We start from the raw sequence: 19,609 nt of genomic DNA, 5'->3' as shown, positions 1-19,609 counted from the left end.
CCGATCTTCCTTCATGGTATTGTAGTACTTTTACTAACTGTACTATAAAGTTTTCTCACCGGGTGAATGACACATGATGTAGCCCAGCGGTTCCCAATTCCAGTCCTCGCGCAAGGGAAGCAGGGGAAATCCATTGAAGTTTACTTCACTTCGGAACATTCATTCACGGATTTGCGCTGCGCAGCGTCTTCACACACAGACGAAACTTACTAGAGAAGTGTGAAGTGACATAATATACCTCTGTAAATAAATACTATTTAAATTCACGTCTCGCACACTTTAATGCCCTTTGTATGGAACATATTCGCTCGCTTCGAACTGGAATCATGGCGGAATATCCGGTGATGTACACTTCCCAGGGCACTCATGGTCAAATAGAACAATCGTTGCACGTGATAAGAGATACATGAAATGTGCAGAGCAGGAGGGTGCGAGGACTGGAATTGGGAACCGCTGATGTAGCCTATTGTAATGTTGTCTCTGGTATTCTAGTCTGTGAGCGTATATGCTTTCAGGGGGCGTGGCTTTGGACGGCGATTGTAGGGAGGGTGGGACGTTCGTTTTCAGTGCCATCAGGCTAAAGTTAGCATTTTCCAAGATCTCCTACTGCACCTTTAAAAACGAGAGAAAAAAAAAGATTGGTTCACTCCTAGCAGAATCAGTATTTGATTTCTTTCTTTCTTTTGTTCCTCTGTGAAATCGGTTTGAGTAGAAAACATAACTGGTTAAAAAGTTATTTTTTTTTAACTTTTTCTTTGCCAATAATAATAATAATAATAATAAAGTACAACGTTTAATTTACTCAAAAAGAAAAAAATCATGAAGAGAGTCTTGAATGATCTCCCAATACAGCATGATCTTTTCTAGATTTACCAAAGACTTTTCTAGATTTTCTCGAGTCATAAAATGTGATTATCGGCCGATACCGATCTCCGGCCGATTGAGTGGAGCATCCCTAATTTATACTAAATGGAAATATTAAAAAAAATGTATATTTATTTATTCATTCATTCATTTGGCCGACGCTTTTATCCAAAGTGAGCAACCGGCACCACAAGGTGGCAGCACCAGCGACTTTTTCTCTGTCATCACAACTACCTGCTACTACCCCATTTCCTCCTCCCACACAAGCATCAGATCTGGTCAATCACTTAACTTTTAACCTTAAATGATGGTTTCCCCAGCATGACCTTGTCTAGTGTTTTGTTTCTGCACTATAGTCCTGTCATTGACAGTGCGGGTGCTGGTTGTAATTCTGCTTCTCTCACACTAATTTATTCATTCCTGTCAGGATTACTGAAAGGCAGTGTGTAATAACTAAGTCTGCATGCAGTCCACACAGAAACAATCTTAAAACAGTTACAACTATGTCTTCCATCCCTGCGGCTATATCTGCTTAATTTTTTCTACTCAATATTAGGTCTTTGGACTAATATTTTGCCTTCGTCTGCCAGGATTTTATCATGACCAATAATATTGATTTTTGTCATTATCACAGAGGATTATTTATTTTTTCACCAGCCAAGACTGACAGGCCGAGGGGGAGGCCTTGCAGTAATTCACAAAAGACTCCTTTGAGAGTCTTATCTTTACTTTAAAGTATAAACTGCCCATTTTATGTGTTTAAATCTACCAGCCCCCTGAATCTATCTCCGGTTTTATTCAGGAATTTTCAGACCTTTTATCAGTCATTATACTGCATTATGACAGAGTTTTTATTCTTGGTGATTTTAATATCCATGTTTGTTGCCCTTCTTCTTTCTTGTTTACTTCTGATTTTATTAAACTTTTAGACTCTCTTAATTTGACTCAATATGTGAAGCAGTACACTCATGATAAAGGACACATGCTTGGCCCTGTGCTCTCCTGGTGTCTGTGTGGATGATGTGAACTTGATTGATTTTGCCATCTAATTTGCTCCAACCTCCTAAATTCACTGTTTCTGTCAAGCTTTTTACTGCCTTAAATTTACCTTAACACACTAGTGAACAACATGACCTCTCCGTAGAGGAGCTATTTTTAACAGCTCTTGCAGAAATATTCTAGATTCTGTAGCTCCAGTCAGAGTTAGAAAGCTGAAACCACCTTCTCTACTGTGGTTAAATGAAGAATTAATAAACCTAAAAAACTAGTATGCAGGAAGGCAGAACGAAAGTGGAAAAAGGATAAACTCAGTGTCTTCCTTGCTTCTCTAAAAAATCTGATGTTCACTTGTCAGTGTAAAATTAAAGAAGCAAGGAACACTTATTTATCTGACCTGGTTACTGAACTGGGACACAATCCCAGAATCCCTTTTTTTTTTTAAACCATAAATTATATAATTGGCTCTGTCTAGCCAGCCAGGTCAGTCTACTCCAGAGAATTGTGGGGCTTTTCCAAATTACTTTTATAAAAAAAATAGTGGATATTTGGCAGCATTTTAATATTGATTTCTGAGAACATGATGTTGACTCCTGTTCAATGAACATGTTGTAAAATGTACTTCCCACGAGAAAACTTTCAAAATCATCTACCTGCCCTTCTGACTGCATTCCCACTTGGTTTCTAAAAGCTGTATTTTGGATAGTTTACCCACTACTAAAGAAGGCCTCTCAAGACCCCTCTGATTTAAGACCCATCTCCCAGTGCCATGTTAGAAATATTTTGTCCAAATTTTGTCCAGATTAAAAAAAAAAAAAGAAAGAAAGAAAAAAAAGTTGTGTCCATGCAACTGACTTCCTTTATGAATAACAATCTAATCTTTGAAAAAATTCCATCTGGCTTCCACTCCCAACATATAGGTCACTAATGATCTACTGTTTGCAGCTGACACTGGCTTGTATTCCCTTTTAATTCTTCTTGACCTCAGCTCAGCCTTTGACACAGTGGACCATAATATCTTAATCAACCATCTGAAGACTTGTGTTGGTATCAGTGATGTGGCTCTGGATTGGTTTATCTTGTATTTGTCGAACAGGTCCTTTTTTGTAGTGCTTGAAGATGCCCCCTCCTCTCATGTTTCTCTATTTTGTGGGGTCCCTCAAGGATCTATTTTGTGTCCCCTTTTGTTTCCTATTTACATGTTACCCCTGGGTCAAATTATGCGTAGTCGTGACATTGATTTCCACTGCTATGCAAAATCATGGCTAAAAGGTAAAATAAATGTTATTTTCATATATTTTAATATATTTTACATTTTCCCAATCCAGCCTTAAAATTCTATCAATCGATCTCGATCGTCTTTCCCTCAGACCCAGGACATCTGGCAGTTCTTTATATCAAACCCTGCCATACCTGTTAATCTCCATCTAAACTTTTTTTACCAATAGCAACACAAGCTATTTGAACAGCACATAAGCTTTGCATGTTGTAGTTGATGAGAAAATCTATTTACTGTCTTTTTTTCCCACTTTCTTGCTTTGTCTCAGGGAGGTAAAAGATCGATGGCAGGAGTGAACGGGGACCGTAAGGGAAAGAAAGATGACAATGGGCTTGGCACAGCCATCGACTTTGTGCTCTCTAATGCAAAGCTGGTGCTGGGGGTCGGGGGAGCAGCCATGCTCGGGATCGCCACACTGGCGGTCAAAAGAGTGAGTACAGGAACAAGCTGTAATGGTCTTTGAGTCTGTGGGTGTATTAAAGGGGTCATGTCATAAGGAATCACATTTCCAGTGATCTTGAGAATTGATGAGAATTACTATGAAAACTTCCAGTCTTTCTGACTTTTTATTGAAACAGAGCAGCAGAAACGACTTGAGACCAAATGAAATGAAATGGCAGATAAAGTTTATTTTTAACAGTGTCTCTGATCATTTCAGTTTGACCTTAACACTGAGCATCACAAATCAGTGTGGATTATTTTATGAATCTGTCACAACTCAGCTTTGCAAAGAGTATGGAGAAGTGAACTTTGTTTAAAGGGGTCCTATTATGCTCTTTTACAAAGTCTTGATTTTGTTTTGGGGTGTACTAGAACAGGCTCTCATACTAGGTTGTTCGGAAAACACATTATTTTTCACATATTTTACATTATTACAACACCTCTCTCCTCAGTCTGGCATGAACGGCTCTAATAGTTCCTGTATCAAATGAAGGCCCGCCTTCTGAAATACGAAATGTGCTGTGATTGGTTAGCTGGGCCAGTGTGTGTTGTGATTGGCAGCACTCGGCGCCTGGTCGGGAAATGTCATGCCCCTTACCATAGCCGCCTGCGAGCTTCAGTGTAAACATTGCGTCAATATCAAATTAATTTGAGCGCGATTTAAATCCGGATGATTGTAACCACTCTTAAGTTCGTCTGCCTTGGGAAAGCTAGCGTGTCTCTGACATAGTGATAACACTCGTTGCCTTCTCTAGTGCAGCTCAACCAGGTCTCGTCCCATTCGTCGATCTTTGTGATATCACAAATCCCGGAAAATGTGCGTTGTAGTCCAAACGAGTCGTTCGTTGTAGTTTTTGAAAAGTGATTTCTGTTAAATAAAATATCTCCTTTTGAAGTGGACTTTGAGCTTTGTAACTTTGTAATCTTTTTTATGCTCAAACAGCAACATTACAGACTAACTAAAGTTGAAAAAGTGAAAAAGCATAATAGGACCCCTTTAATATCCTGTGCAAGAGACCTGCACAAGTTCTGTAGCTTATTTCACATGTAATGAAGATGTTTTTTAGAGGAAATCTTGTAAGTATACCTCATGAGGGGAAGAAAAAAGATCCCTTTAAAAAAGTCCATGCTTTGTTTCCAGCACTGTAGATTCATTATTATTATTATTATTAGTGTATAATTGAGTTTGGTTTGTCTCAGATGTACGATCGAGCACTCAGTGCCCCATCCAGTCCCACTAAAGCCGACCCGTCGGGACGAAGAAGCTGGGAGGAGCCGAGCTGGCTGGGGTCATCACCACGGACACTGAACCGCGACATGAAACAGAACATCAGCCGCTCTCTACAGACGCTCCCCACCTCCTCCAGCTCCTTCAAGCCAGGTAATGAATCTATGGTGCCTTGCATAATTAACATCCTGTATGCAACAACCATGAAAAAATGTGCTTTTTTTTTTTTTACTTCCTGATGACCACAAACATTATGTTTTAGTTTTGTTCCATATTATTGAATTTCCTCTTTATAGATTTGAGGAGTTTTTTTTTTTAATCTATTTATTTTTTTGTTTTCATTCAAATTCTTAATTAATTTTTAATCATGGGCCATCATGGACACAGTTTTTCCTAGTTTATCTTATCCTAACCTGTATCCTTATTGCTTACCAGGCTTGTACATGTTGGAGTGTCTGCTCTACTTGCTCAGTGGGTATTTAAACCCTTCCTTAACTAATACACTGTAGGTTTCTGTAGACCCTTCATTTGTTTTATGGGCATTAGGGATATACATAATAATTTTGACTAGTTGGTGACATGTCTGAATGACTAGTCGTTGTTGAAGTAAGCATTGGAAATTTTCAAAATCATCCTCACTAATCATTTGTTTGTTGAATGACTAGTTCAGCATCCTGTGTCATCTATTCTCCAACATAGTCCAAGACTAGTCTCAATCTGTGTCTGGAAGACTAAAGATTGTGTTACTTTAGGCTGAGTGTTGTGATTAAGTAGAATTATTCTTCCAGGTTTTAACCTTTGGAAGTATGAGAATGTTTAAGTATGCTAAATTGATTGTCATAAGTATACTGTGTTTTCTTCTTTTGTTTAGATTGTTTACATCGTGTTATGGGCCGTGGTGGTGGCCGTCCTGGTAAGGCTGAACTCCAGAAGGCACGGATGCGCCTCTCGCTGCAGGAACACCTCTGGGCCTTCTTTCAAGAGCGAGTGGCGATCCCTTCAGAAGAGCAGGCCGTCGCTCGGCGTGCTGCGTTGGATATCTGTGCAGAGCTCAGAGTCTTTCTCCATGCTAAACTGCCTGATATGCCCCTACGAGAAATGTACCTGAGCGGAAGTCTATACGATGACCTTCAGGTGAGAACAAGTGTGATCAGTTCTGAGAGGGTTTTAATTGTCACATAAGCAGCAAGAGTATAGGGGAAACATGGCCTTTAATTGAAGTGCTTTTAATCTACAGTTTTGAGTTGGTAAGATTTTAAATATTGTTTAAGTTAAGTCTCTTCTGCTCACCAAGGCTGCATTTATTTATCAAAAATACATAAAAAGCTGTAATATTGTTCAAATATCATTACAGTTGAAAATAATTATTTTCTATTTTAATATACTTTAAAATGTTTTTTATTCCTGTGAATCAAAGCTGAATTTTCAGCATCATTGCTTCAGTCTTCAGTCACATGATCCTTCAGAAATCATTCTAATATGCTGATTTGCAGCTCAAGAAACATTTCTTATCAATGTTGAAAGCAGTTGTGCTGCTTAAAGGGGACATCAGATGCAAAATTCACTTCTACATGGTGGTTTGCATATAAATGTGTCTAAGCAGTGTGTGGACACAAACACCCTACTATGATAAAAATCCATTCACTCCTGTTTTTTAAACTCCAAAAAACCTAAACTGTCTCAATTATCAAGCCGTTTTGATTTTCTGATTTTCAAGCCCCGCCCACAACCACTGACGGACTGTCACGTATTAGCATATTTCCGTCCTCAGCAAGTTGTACCCTGTCCGCCATTTTCTGTGCGCTCAAGCAACTATAGCGACAACAATGTCTTGTTAGCAATGCAGGGGTTTTGACCCTAAAGAATCATACCAACTTGTGGAAAATGGGCATCCGATGTCCCCTTTAATATGTTTGTGGAATTCTATCAAGATTCTCTGATAAATAGAAAGTTCAATTTAGAAAGTTTATTTAAAAATAGAACTCTTTTGTAACATTTTATACGTCTTTACTCTCACATTTGTTCAATGTAATGCAAACCTTTGCGTAATTCATCCCTCAATATTTATTTTTCACATTTTTAGGTGGTAACTGCTGACCACGCCCAGCTGATGGTACCCATGATCCTTGAGAAGAATCTCTGGTCATCCATTCCTGGTGAGGACACCATCATGAACCTTCCTGGCTTCTGGCTGGTTCGTCGGGAAAACCTTGAGTACTTCCCACGAGGAAGCAGCTACTGGGACCGTTGCATGGTGGGTGGCTACCTTTCCCCAAAGAGCGTCCTAGAAGTTTTCGAGAAGCTCGTCGCCGGCTCCATCAACTGGCCCGCCATCGGTAGTGTTTTAGATTACATCATCCGACCCGTGGTCCCGTCGGAAACGCTTACGCTAGAAGTGCAGTACGAAACGGACCGTCGCCTTTATGTGGACTTCCTCCCATTGCTTGTTATGGAGGACGGCGTCTCGCTGATCGCCAAACCGCATCGATTGGCCGCCGAACGGCATGAGAACCTGTGGCGGCAGAGTTTTCGTGTGGCGGAAACGGCGAAGTTACGTGCGCTCGATCAGGAAGACGCCGGGTGCCGTTGCGCGTGTCTTAAAATCATTAAAGCCGTGTGTAAACTGAATCCAGCGCTGGCACGATTAAACGCAAGCCAGCTCACTAATGCAATCCTTCTCCTGAGCGAACAGGAGGGCGATTGGACTCAGGAAGCGCTCGCCGATCGTTTCATGCAGCTGCTTCGTGCATTAGTGGGACACCTAGAGGCTGGGAGGTTACCCTGCATCTTCAGTCTCAAAGTCAATCTGTTCTGTGAGCTAACACCACAGGAAATAGATGAACTGGGATACACACTATACTGTGCATTGTCTGACCCAGAGAGCCTTTTGAGAACTGTTTAGAAAACACGCATGCACATATGCCCACCACTTTTTGGTCCCCGCACAGAATTGAGTTGGCAATAATGGCAATGTTTTCATACGTGTCTTGTTCGGAGTAGATCAGGAACCTCAGTTGTTTTTGTCAGTCGTACCATCATAAGTTATTTTCAGGTTCTACAACCTCATCCGTTGGTCATATTTTATATGGCCGTCTTATATAATTTCAGTGTTTTTGACTTTTCTAATGCACAGTGAAGTATCATAACGATTATATATTTATCTAGTGAAGAATCAGATTGATTCGGTGATATTTTCTTATAGATTCAAGCACCGTCATCACTTATGTGTTTCTGTTGTTACCCAAACGGCGATGAGTATCTGGTGGTAATTTGACATGTTACATTTGATCTGTGAAATTCATGATTTTATGTTTCCCAGTTATTCGTTACGTGGAACATTGTTCAGTATTTTCTCCGATTTTGTTCTTGGATTCGTCAAAATACTTTCCTTTAGAAAAATATATGACACAGAGAGCCGTTTTAGATTAATCAGATGGCAGGGTCTCTGAATTATCTTTCAGTTACTAAATTTCCTGTGATCTTTTCAGAAATGCTTGCAACTCTGTGTGATTGTATAATTTAATTATTTTTAGTAAACCAACTTTCTGAAATATTAAATTATTGGAAGGCAAATGTAATTAAAACACAGTAAAAAAAATGCCTAAAATAACATAATCTTTTTCAGAGGATTTCTGTCCATTATTCAAAATCAGTTGCATAGTGATAATAATGTTTAAGAAAAAGATCATGTTTATTTGATCGTGTTTCTCCCCCATATTTCCATCTTTCTTGTCAGTTTGTGACATTAAAATATGCGATGTCCCCTTTAATATGTTTGTGGAATTCTATCAAGATTCTCTGATAAATAGAAAGTTCAATTTAGAAAGTTTATTTAAAAATAGAACTCTTTTGTAACATTTTATACGTCTTTACTCTCACATTTGTTCAATGTAATGCAAACCTTTGCGTAATTCATCCCTCAATATTTATTTTTCACATTTTTAGGTGGTAACTGCTGACCACGCCCAGCTGATGGTACCCATGATCCTTGAGAAGAATCTCTGGTCATCCATTCCTGGTGAGGACACCATCATGAACCTTCCTGGCTTCTGGCTGGTTCGTCGGGAAAACCTTGAGTACTTCCCACGAGGAAGCAGCTACTGGGACCGTTGCATGGTGGGTGGCTACCTTTCCCCAAAGAGCGTCCTAGAAGTTTTCGAGAAGCTTGTCGCTGGCTCCATCAACTGGCCCGCCATCGGTAGTGTTTTAGATTACATCATCCGACCCGTGGTCCCGTCGGAAACGCTTACGCTAGAAGTGCAGTACGAAACGGACCGTCGCCTTTATGTGGACTTCCTCCCATTGCTTGTTATGGAGGACGGCGTCTCGCTGATCGCCAAACCGCATCGATTGGCCGCCGAACGGCATGAGAACCTGTGGCGGCAGAGTTTTCGTGTGGCGGAAACGGCGAAGTTACGTGCGCTCGATCAGGAAGACGCCGGGTGCCGTTGCGCGTGTCTTAAAATCATTAAAGCCGTGTGTAAACTGAATCCAGCGCTGGCACGATTAAACGCAAGCCAGCTCACTAATGCAATCCTTCTCCTGAGCGAACAGGAGGGCGATTGGACTCAGGAAGCGCTCGCCGATCGTTTCATGCAGCTGCTTCGTGCATTAGTGGGACACCTAGAGGCTGGGAGGTTACCCTGCATCTTCAGTCTCAAAGTCAATCTGTTCTGTGAGCTAACACCACAGGAAATAGATGAACTGGGATACACACTATACTGTGCATTGTCTGACCCAGAGAGCCTTTTGAGAACTGTTTAGAAAACACGCATGCACATATGCCCACCACTTTTTGGTCCCCGCACAGAATTGAGTTGGCAATAATGGCAATGTTTTCATACGTGTCTTGTTCGGAGTAGATCAGGAACCTCAATTGTTTTTGTCAGTCGTACCATCATAAGTTATTTTCAGGTTCTACAACCTCATCCGTTGGTCATATTTTATATGGCCGTCTTATATAATTTCAGTGTTTTTGACTTTTCTAATGCACAGTGAAGTATCATAACGATTATATATTTATCTAGTGAAGAATCAGATTGATTCGGTGATATTTTCTTATAGATTCAAGCACCGTCATCACTTATGTGTTTCTGTTGTTACCCAAACGGCGATGAGTATCTGGTGGTAATTTGACATGTTACATTTGATCTGTGAAATTCATGATTTTATGTTTCCCAGTTATTCGTTACGTGGAACATTGTTCAGTATTTTCTCCGATTTTGTTCTTGGATTCGTCAAAATACTTTCCTTTAGAAAAATATATGACACAGAGAGCCGTTTTAGATTAATCAGATGGCAGGGTCTCTGAATTATCTTTCAGTTACTAAATTTCCTGTGATCTTTTCAGAAATGCTTGCAACTCTGTGTGATTGTATAATTTAATTATTTTTAGTAAACCAACTTTCTGAAATATAAAATTATTGGAAGGCAAATGTAATTAAAACACAGTAAAAAAAATGCCTAAAATAACATAATCTTTTTCAGAGGATTTCTGTCCATTATTCAAAATCAGTTGCATAGTGATAATAATGTTTAAGAAAAAGATCATGTTTATTTGATCGTGTTTCTCCCCCATATTTCCATCTTTCTTGTCAGTTTGTGACATTAAAATATGCAAATAACCTATTTTACCTAATTGCTTATTTTCAGTTACTTTATCCTGTAAAAGCAACTCAGAAATGTTGAATGGATATGATGTTATTTAAATGGTCGACACGGGTTATTACCACACTGCTGAAACCAGATGAAGATAAATACCTGAATTAATAATCAAAACACATCTTTAGAATGGCTAAACAAAGAGCAGATGTGATTTTTATTGTATTACAGCTGCTTAATAAACCAAGGAAACCTTTGCAGACCTCCTTAAAGCTATAGAATCGTTTAAAAACATGGTTTACTTTTTTGAGGCTGTGGGTTATAAGGAAGGGGAACTGAAATGATGTACAAGAGCCTAAAAAAACAGACTTCATAGAGACATTTTAGTATTTTTGTATTGATTGTACAGATGTAACCAAAAACCAGTGTGAAACTATTTTTGTGTATCTTATGATCATTCTTTGTGCTTAAGAGAGTGACATTTGCTAGAACAAAATATACAATAGGCTTCGTCTCCGATATGAAATGCCAAAACTCGCAGGAGATCTTGCGTTTATGTATTGAAGCATTTATTTTACTTGCGTAACCAGAACACATGTGTCTACCTGTGTGCTGTAGCAGAAACACATTTACCTGGCGAATGATGGGAAAGGGCAGCACCGAATCCAAAAGTAGTGCAGTTCAGCTTGGCCTAGTACTTTGCATGTGATGCTTGTGTACTCGTTTCTTCATTTCCTGGTGATTTGTATTTTTATTAAACAGCAATTTGTATTATTTGTTCTGTGCCTCGGGTCTCTGTGCTGCAATACAGAGCCAAGGATGAAAATAAAGTCGAATGGATTGAAACTGTATTATAACATTATTGTGAATTATTTGTGCAAGTCGCTGACATAGGCCAATGTTTGGGGTCAGATTTTTTTTTTTTTTAAAGAAATTTATACTTTTATCAAGCAAGGCTGCATTGAAAAATTACAAACTTTTAAATGGTAGTTGAATTAGCATTATTTTCATGACTTTGAATGACTTTGAAATTAGATCTGTGCTCAAGGCAAATCAAATTAACCTCAGTGGTATGACAGAATTTCAGCCAAAGGTAAATATTGATATGTTAAATGTAATGTGCTAAACTGACTCTAGAGGTCATGTGATGGACATTTTGGATCATCACAGGAAACAGAAGATGACTAACACTATCACAGTATGCAGGAACTAACCAATGCCTTGTTTCTGTTGGGCTAGAGATGCAGTCAACCAATCAAATCAACTGCTTACAAATTACAAAATAGAAAAAGTGGAAAACCACTATCAGTTGAGCAGTTTAGACAAAAAAATCTTTCAAAGTAAATTCAACTATAGACAGCAGAGCACAAACCAAACAAGCAACTACAAACAAAACTTTATTTAACTTCAGGTTTGGAAGAACTTTTGCTGCGATTTTGAGTTAAATGATCAGACAATAAAGAAACCAAGTAGTCTTGATCAGCTTTAACAGAAATACAATTCATTTCAGTGTGATAAATTGAGTATGATACACCAACATTATCAAAATGGTTTACACACGCATACAAAAGTCAACTGACAAAAAATTCCAACACATGAATGCCACAAATCCAAAGTACTATTCATCTACCAGCAATTTATTCAATCTTTATTAAATTTTCTACAAAGATAATTAATAGCTTAATTATAAACTAAAAATGCATAGTTTTTTCATTCATCTATTGAAACAAGCAAGGCTTCAAGGGGAAGTACAGAGCATCCCTAGCTCAACAAGTTTGTCTATTTCTTCTTTTTCAGTTTTGCTTTGAGTTTAATACTTGGAAAAACATGTCCCGTAACTCAGGCATTTGTTGATTTTCTTACATTGCATATTTCAAATTGTAAAAGACTTACCAACTTCAACCAGTGGTTTCTGTACTACTAATGGCCCATTAGGTCCAGTACAATACAATGTGATTTTTATCACTCTTTTCATTTAGCAGGAGCAAAGCCCACACGGTCTGCCTCCCTGTCAAACACAGTGTAGTAGCGGCCAATGAACACATCTCCCAGAATCCACAGCGGCCCGGCAGGGGGTGGGATATCCATTGCCATAAAGCCAGACAGACAAACACTCACACCCATGTGAGTCATCTGAGAAAAGATAGAAGTGAGTTAAGATTGATTTAAAGTGTTCAATGAATCAATGCTGCATTCATTTCCAAAGCAGTTTTAATCAACGTGCTGAGATTTGATTAGATTCCAAACATAAAAGCAACAGAAATTTTTATTTATTTTACATTTTTCTTTTTTTTCGGTGTACAATAAAAAGAAAATCATCCTATGCAATGTGGTCCTTGAGTTCAACCAAACATGAAGATTTGCTGAATTTTTACTCGCACTCAGGCCAACCAAGACAAGTTTTTCTTCATTGGAACGGATTTGGAGAAATGTAGCATTACATCACTTGCTCACCAATGGGTCCTCTGCAGTGAATGGGTGCCGTCAGAATGAGTACAAACAGCTGATAAAAACATCACAATAATCCACAAGTAACCCACACCACTCCAGTCCATCAATTAACTTTTTGTGAAGTGAAAAGCTGCATGTTTAAAGTTCATGTTGGATTGGTTTCTTTTAAACATGCAGCTTTTCACTTTAATTGTTGGACTAGAGTTACTGGTGGATTATTGTGATGTTTTTATCAGCTGTTTGGACTCTCATTCTGACGGCACCCATTCACTGAAGAGGATCATTTTTTCTTTTCTTTTTTTGGTGACTTATTTTTTTAAATGGATGGAGGCAGGCATGTATGAAGGTGAAGAAAATGTATCCCAAACCCTTACACAATATCTAACATTAACTTCTATTTATTCAAACATTCACATACTAATTGAGCAACTTATTCTTCCAAAAAGGTGACTTCATATACACACACAAAAAAGCATCTTTTAGCCACCAACTTAATCTTTCACGTCAAGGAATAAGGTAATTTATTCCATGAAATTGCACTTCTATGTAAAAAGGACTTTGTATGTTCAACATAACGTTGTATGTTCCTCTGTAACGTCCCTTTCCAACCTCTACAGAGTAAGAGGAAAAACCACACCAGATTCTGTAAAGAGGGGGACGACGCACCTTCAGAACATAGTCCTCTCCAGTTAAGTTGAACATCTTCCCTCCCAGGCTGATGGAAACAACAGGAAGTGATGGAATCCTCTTACAGTCAATCCAGTACTACAAAAGAGGAAATGCTCACTTTACAACTTCCTCAATTTATGCTGGAAATACATGGCAATGAAAGTGTCAGCAAATTAAAATGAAATGAATGATTTATAAATAAAGAACAAATAACCATTATAAATGATTTAATGTATACGTTTTGATGAAGATATATTTTTAGCAGGAATGCTCCTCACCTCTCCCAAGAGCAGTGGTATGGCTCCGATGGCTTTCTGAAGCGCCCGCACCTCTTGAACCGGCCCCGTGATCATTGATGTTCCTGTGTCAACAATTGCCTGGCATCCATTTTTGCAGAGGGTAAGCGTGCCACCCACCTGAACTCTGTTGGAAAACAACCAATATAAGCAAGAAGTCGTTTATTAGCCAGTTTGCAGCCATCATAAACACTGACTGCAGCAAAAAAAAACATTCTAGTAAACCAATATTAATCTGGCTAAAAACCAACATGGCTTGTATAGTAATGGTGATCACATACTCATCCATCTTTATCTGCCAGTAGGCTTTTCGTGTGATGTTGACGTAATGCAGATCACCGTCAAAATACTGCTGGTCAAAACCTCCCAGCATCAGCTCACCTCCAACTTCACCCACGGGGTCCCTACACATACACACAACATTTATTAACAAGAATTAGCATGTGCATTAAGCCACTGCGATGACAGTCCCTACAACGCAAGTGATTTTAAAATGTTACGCATCTCGGTCCCCAAAATGTAGGCAAAGCCTGACCCACATGTGCACGTTTTAGTCATGAATCATTCAGTTAGTAAAAGAGGCTTTTTATACAGACAGAACAATTGACTATAGTGTGATAAATTGGCTGTAACATGCACATGCGCTTTGAAAAGCAAGAAAGGGGCGGCACTGCTCTGCAAGCAGTAATAGGCGTCATGCGTTATCGTTTAACACAAGAATAAATACAATTCTTTCATGCTGAAGGTCACACTATCAGTCTACATTTGTAGCCACATTCTTCACCATTATAAAACTGAAATGGAGAAGAAAAGAGCCTCAGGTAAGGGAAACAATGTTGTTAACTTTCCAAACTCTCCCATGTCAATATTAAATGTCCACCAAGTTGCTAAACAATTTGAAAAACCAGTCAAATGAACCTTGAAATGAGCAAAAAAAAAGAGGCTTACCGGTTGATATAAAAAGAGAAGATATTCTGAGGCAGGATTTTGGCAGCCATGGCTGTGTCAAACACCGGCGTAACCCCATCTACAGAAATGGCGGGGTATGCCATGCCCAGGATGCCATCAAAACGTGCCACCGCAAACACAATCCCAGGCTGTTTAACAGCCTCGGCAAACTGCTGGTTTGGCACCTTCAGCCCTGCCAACTACAGACAGATACAAATGTGAGAGTTTTTGGGCATGTCGATGCCTCAAACAGTGTGCTTATGGTTAACTAAAACTATTAAAACTATACTTTCTAAACCGTTAGATATTTAAAACTGGGCATCATACACTAAATGACTGAGGATCATATAAAATAAAATAAAATAAATAAATAAAACAAATATATAAATAAAAGAAAAGAAAATAATTAATAGGCTTAATAATAATAATAATAAAATTCAGAGTCTGTGCCCATCATACACTACATGATTTTCTGTGAAATCTGTCAACTCTGAAGGCCAGAAATTATCCAGAATGGCTCTGAACTTTAGCAACTATAATCAACTCTTCCTTGACTTTAAATCAGGGCAAAAATCTACAAAAAATCTGTGCAGTGTATTCCTGCATTAAGTTAAAGTACTTAAATTCTTAAAACTAAAACTGAAGACAGACAGACAGACAGACAGACAGAGATAGATAGACAGACAGAGATATATAGATAGATAGATAGACAGACAGACAGAGACAGAGATAGATAAATAGACACAAGACAGACAGAGATAGACAGACGGATAGATAGACACAGACAGACAGAGATAGACAGATAGACACAGAGAGATAGACAGACAGAGACAGATAGATAGACACAGACAGATAGACACAGAGAGACAGAGATAGACAGACAGACAGAGATAGATAGATAGACAGATAGACACAGAGAGACAGAGATAGACAGACAGACAGAGATAGATAGATAGACAGATAGACACAGAGAGACAGAGATAGACAGACAGACAGAGATAGATAGATAGACAGATAGACACAGAGAGACAGAGATAGACAGACAGACAGAGATAGATAGATAGACAGATAGACACAGAGAGACAGAGATAGACAGACAGACAGAGATAGATAGATAGACAGATAGACACAGAGAGACAGAGATAGACAGACAGACAGAGATAGATAGATAGACAGATAGACACAGAGAGACAGAGATAGACAGACAGACAGAGATAGATAGATAGACAGATAGACACAGAGAGACAGAGATAGACAGACAGACAGAGATAGATAGATAGACAGATAGACACAGAGAGACAGAGATAGACAGACAGACAGAGATAGATAGATAGACAGATAGACACAGAGAGACAGAGATAGACAGACAGACAGAGATAGATAGATAGACAGATAGACACAGAGAGACAGAGATAGACAGACAGACAGAGATAGATAGATAGACAGATAGACACAGAGAGACAGAGATAGACAGACAGACAGAGATAGATAGATAGACAGATAGACACAGAGAGACAGAGATAGACAGACAGACAGAGATAGATAGATAGACAGATAGACACAGAGAGACAGAGATAGACAGACAGAGAGATAGATAGATAGACAGACAGACAGAGACAGATAGATAGACACAGACAGACAGAGATAGACAGATAGACACAGAGAGATAGACAGACAGAGACAGATAGACACAGACAGACAGAGATAGACAGATAGACACAGAGAGACAGAGATAGACAGACAGACAGAGATAGATAGATAGACACAGACAGACAGACAGAGACATAGACAGACAGACAGACAGAGACAGATAGATAGACAGACAGAGACAGAGATAGATAGATAGACACAGATAGACACAGAGACAGAGAGATAGACACAAATAAATGTTCACATGTTATAATTTGTTACAGTTTAATACTTCTAAGATGTTATAATATTCCATTATATTACTGTGATGTTCATTTACTTATTGTTATTATATTATTATTTTTTATCTTTTTGTACATGTATACTAAGCTTTGGCAATATTGTATCATTTACAGTCATGCCAATAAAGCAATTTTGAATTGAATTGAATTGATAGACACAGACAGACAGAGACAGAGATAGACACAGACACGACAGACAGAGACATAGACAGACAGACAGACAGAGACAGATAGATAGACAGACAGAGACAGAGATAGATAGATAGACACAGATAGACACAGAGACAGAGAGATAGACACAAATAAATGTTCACATGTTATAATGAGATAGATAGATAGACACAGACAGACAGAGACAGAGATAGACACAGACAGACAGAGATAGACATATAGACAGACAGACAGAGACAGAGATAGATTAATAGACACAGACAGACAGAGACAGAGATAGACAGACAGAGACAGAGATAGATAGATAGACAGACAGAGACAGAGATAGACAGATAGACACAGAGAGACAGAGATAGACAGACAGACAGAGACAGATAGATAGACACAGACAGACAGAGACAGAGATAGACACAGAGAGACAAAGATAGACAGAGACAGAGATAGATAGATAGACACAGACAGACAGAGATAGACAGATAGACACAGACAGACAGACAGAGATAAGACATATAGACAGACAGACAGAGACAGAGATAGATTAATAGACACAGACAGACAGAGATAGACAGACAGACAGACAGAATTTAAAAATCTAATAAAATGACAAATGCACATAATAAAATTACTAATATAAAAATAAAATCCAATTCAAAAATGAATCAATAATAGTATATGAATAATACTAAAACAACGCTAGCTTCAGCAACATTAATGTTTCCTTTTTAAAAGCTCACACAAAGCTACTGGATTTTTCTAGAGGCCTGTGATATAGTATATAGTCACTTTTACGGTGCTTTTACAGCTCTCGTGATCAGTTCCTTTAGTCTTTACTCACAGTGACTGTATCCTGACTGATGAAGCCAGAGAGACTCCCACTGCCGTAGCGGATCGAGAACTCCGTGCCATTCTGAACATACGTGCTTGACTTCTTAGAGTTGTAGCGATGGTGCAACCCTGAGAGACAGCCAGAGTAAGAAATTTAATAATGAAAAAAATCAATACATATCAAAACAATGACCCAAAACATCCCTCACAGCATGCAATGTCCAAGAAGGAGCAATGGATAGATGGAACCCAGAGGTTGGACGATCCGGTGTCAAACAGCACAGTGAAGTCCTGAGGAGGGGTGCCAATACTGATCACTCCAAAATACTGAGCCTAAAATGGGAGAAAGGACAGCCTGACGACTTATATTTTCCTCATGCAAGAACCAAATGCATAATCAGTGCACACATTATTGAAGTCCTGAGGAGGGGTGCCAATACTGATCACTCCAAAATACTGAGCCTAAAATGGGAGAAAGGACAGCCTGACGACTTATATTCCTCATGCAAGAACCAAATGCATAATCAGTGCACACATGAGCTTACATCCATGAAGTTGGTGAGTTTCTCAATAGGTGGTGGCAGTTTTGTTGGTGATGGTGAATGTGTTGTGGACGGCAATGAAAATCTGACTTTGGAGATTTTCTCTCTGGCCATGGATTTGATCTCGTCAATAGTCCTCCCATTCTCTGCCAGCATACGGCGCACAGTGCGCATCTTGTGCAGAGGAATCCTAGAGATACAACAGTGATAAAGCAATAAAACACCTGCGTCGAGTAGTGCATCACATCTATAAAACTGTGGCCATCATAAAACGACACCAATGTTCAAACAAGGCATTTAATGAATAATCCGAACTAGATTTGTAAGTTTTCCGAAGAAAATGTGACTTGGTGTTGCTATGGCTTAACGTCTTGTTTTTCTTCTGGACAATCATTTGTTTAGATTGCAGCACCATTATATGGTTATTTTGCCCAGACTTGTCTATTATTGTGGTTTATTAATACATTTTATATAACCCCGCCCCTAATCGTTACGTATAAACAAAGCGAACTGTGATTGGTCGCTTTAGAGTGGGCGGTTCTTGACCTGCAGTATCGACCGCAAGTCCACAACCTAATAAATTTGCACAGTGACTAGTGAGCTGTTACATTGTATCATTGCGAGGTGGAAATGTATAAAATAACCGTGCTGATCACAAAGCGTTTAGATGGGTTTGTGAACGGTTTCATTAAAAAGATCCGACATCGACGTCAAATTACAACGCTGACTTTATAAGCAACGAAATTGTCGAAACTGAATGTCAGCTCCTATTATGAATAAGCGTTTAAGTTGTTCGCCTCTCTCGTTTTCATTGTAGATGCAGGTTTACACAATGTCGCACCTCAACCACAGCAGTTCACAGCATGTAACTGAACACGGTCATGCGAGTTCAACTTCCTGATCCAAAACATCAGTTGATGCTGTATCAGACATTTACACAAAACGTCCTAAGCAGCACTGTTTATAGCAGCTAGATTCATATTATAAAACGTAATGCATTGGATTGTTGTTTGAAGACTGTATTTATCCTAATACAGATAAACTTGGTGATTAATATAGTGAAAGTTAATGTGCAAAGTCATAATGGGGCTGTTTTTAATAAGCAAAAAGATTCATAATCAAATATGTAAATATGTTCACATAAAACGCGCTTACATCGATAAGAGAATTGATGCAATTACCTGATTATTGCTTGGCTGTCCGCAATTAACAGCCAAATCAAAAACGCGAACAGGTGAAAGCGATTCATTCTCTGCTCTTTAAAAGAAATAAATTGGGTTTACTTCTGATCTGATACAAAATTCAGACTTGCAGAAGCAATTCTGAGGTATGACTTCCACCGCCGTCCCTTGTGCGCAACAGAAGGG

The 19,609-nt window shown here is 38.8% G+C and overlaps 3 protein-coding genes across 6 annotated transcripts in view; 2 read left to right on the top strand and 1 right to left on the bottom strand.

The window, feature by feature from the left end:
- LOC107748795 (mitochondrial dynamics protein MID51) overlaps window positions 1–8,367 on the top strand; it is a 19,467-nt gene extending 11,100 nt beyond the window's left edge. Inside the window, exons 3-7 of one of the 2 annotated variants that reach the window (XM_016563750.1) lie at window positions 3,408–3,569; window positions 4,781–4,961; window positions 5,244–5,279; window positions 5,680–5,942; window positions 6,892–8,367. In XM_016563750.1, coding sequence (XP_016419236.1) covers window positions 3,423–3,569; window positions 4,781–4,961; window positions 5,244–5,279; window positions 5,680–5,942; window positions 6,892–7,710 — 1,446 coding nt within the window. In that variant the 5' untranslated portion in view covers window positions 3,408–3,422 and the 3' untranslated portion in view covers window positions 7,711–8,367. The remainder of the gene's footprint in view (window positions 1–3,407; window positions 3,570–4,780; window positions 4,962–5,243; window positions 5,280–5,679; window positions 5,943–6,891) is intronic. The other variant, XM_016563751.1, reaches the window with a different exon arrangement.
- A 311-nt stretch (window positions 8,368–8,678) lies between these two features.
- LOC107748793 (mitochondrial dynamics protein MID51-like) lies at window positions 8,679–10,207 on the top strand. The gene has a single exon (XM_016563747.1). It carries the CDS (start codon window positions 8,781–8,783, stop codon window positions 9,570–9,572), a length of 792 nt encoding a protein of 263 aa, XP_016419233.1. The 5' UTR covers window positions 8,679–8,780; the 3' UTR covers window positions 9,573–10,207.
- A 588-nt stretch (window positions 10,208–10,795) lies between these two features.
- napsa (napsin A aspartic peptidase) lies at window positions 10,796–19,609 on the bottom strand. 3 transcript variants are annotated; one of them, XR_001640965.1, is made up of 11 exons: window positions 19,424–19,609; window positions 18,246–18,432; window positions 17,910–18,033; window positions 17,711–17,829; window positions 14,774–14,973; window positions 14,107–14,229; window positions 13,808–13,952; window positions 13,527–13,625; window positions 12,303–12,542; window positions 11,624–11,676; window positions 10,796–11,209 (listed from the first exon to the last, which is right to left on the bottom strand). XR_001640965.1 is itself a non-coding variant. In XM_016563745.1 (9 exons), the coding sequence occupies exons 1-9, from the start codon at window positions 19,489–19,491 to the stop codon at window positions 12,381–12,383; spliced, it is 1,227 nt and encodes a 408-aa protein (XP_016419231.1). In that variant the 5' UTR covers window positions 19,492–19,609; the 3' UTR covers window positions 11,794–12,380. The 3 variants fall into 3 exon arrangements, 1 of the variants encoding a protein (XP_016419231.1); XR_001640964.1 differs by having other exon boundaries at window positions 11,624–11,673; XM_016563745.1 differs by lacking the exons at window positions 10,796–11,209; window positions 11,624–11,676 and having other exon boundaries at window positions 11,794–12,542.

This window comes from Sinocyclocheilus rhinocerous, unplaced genomic scaffold (assembly GCF_001515625.1).
Source record: "Sinocyclocheilus rhinocerous isolate Xijiao unplaced genomic scaffold, SAMN03320098_v1.1 scaffold950, whole genome shotgun sequence".
In the NCBI taxonomy this organism is placed as follows: Eukaryota; Metazoa; Chordata; class Actinopteri; order Cypriniformes; family Cyprinidae; genus Sinocyclocheilus; species Sinocyclocheilus rhinocerous.
Note: the sequence above shows the minus strand (reverse complement) of the source record. Positions and strands in the feature narration are given on the sequence as shown.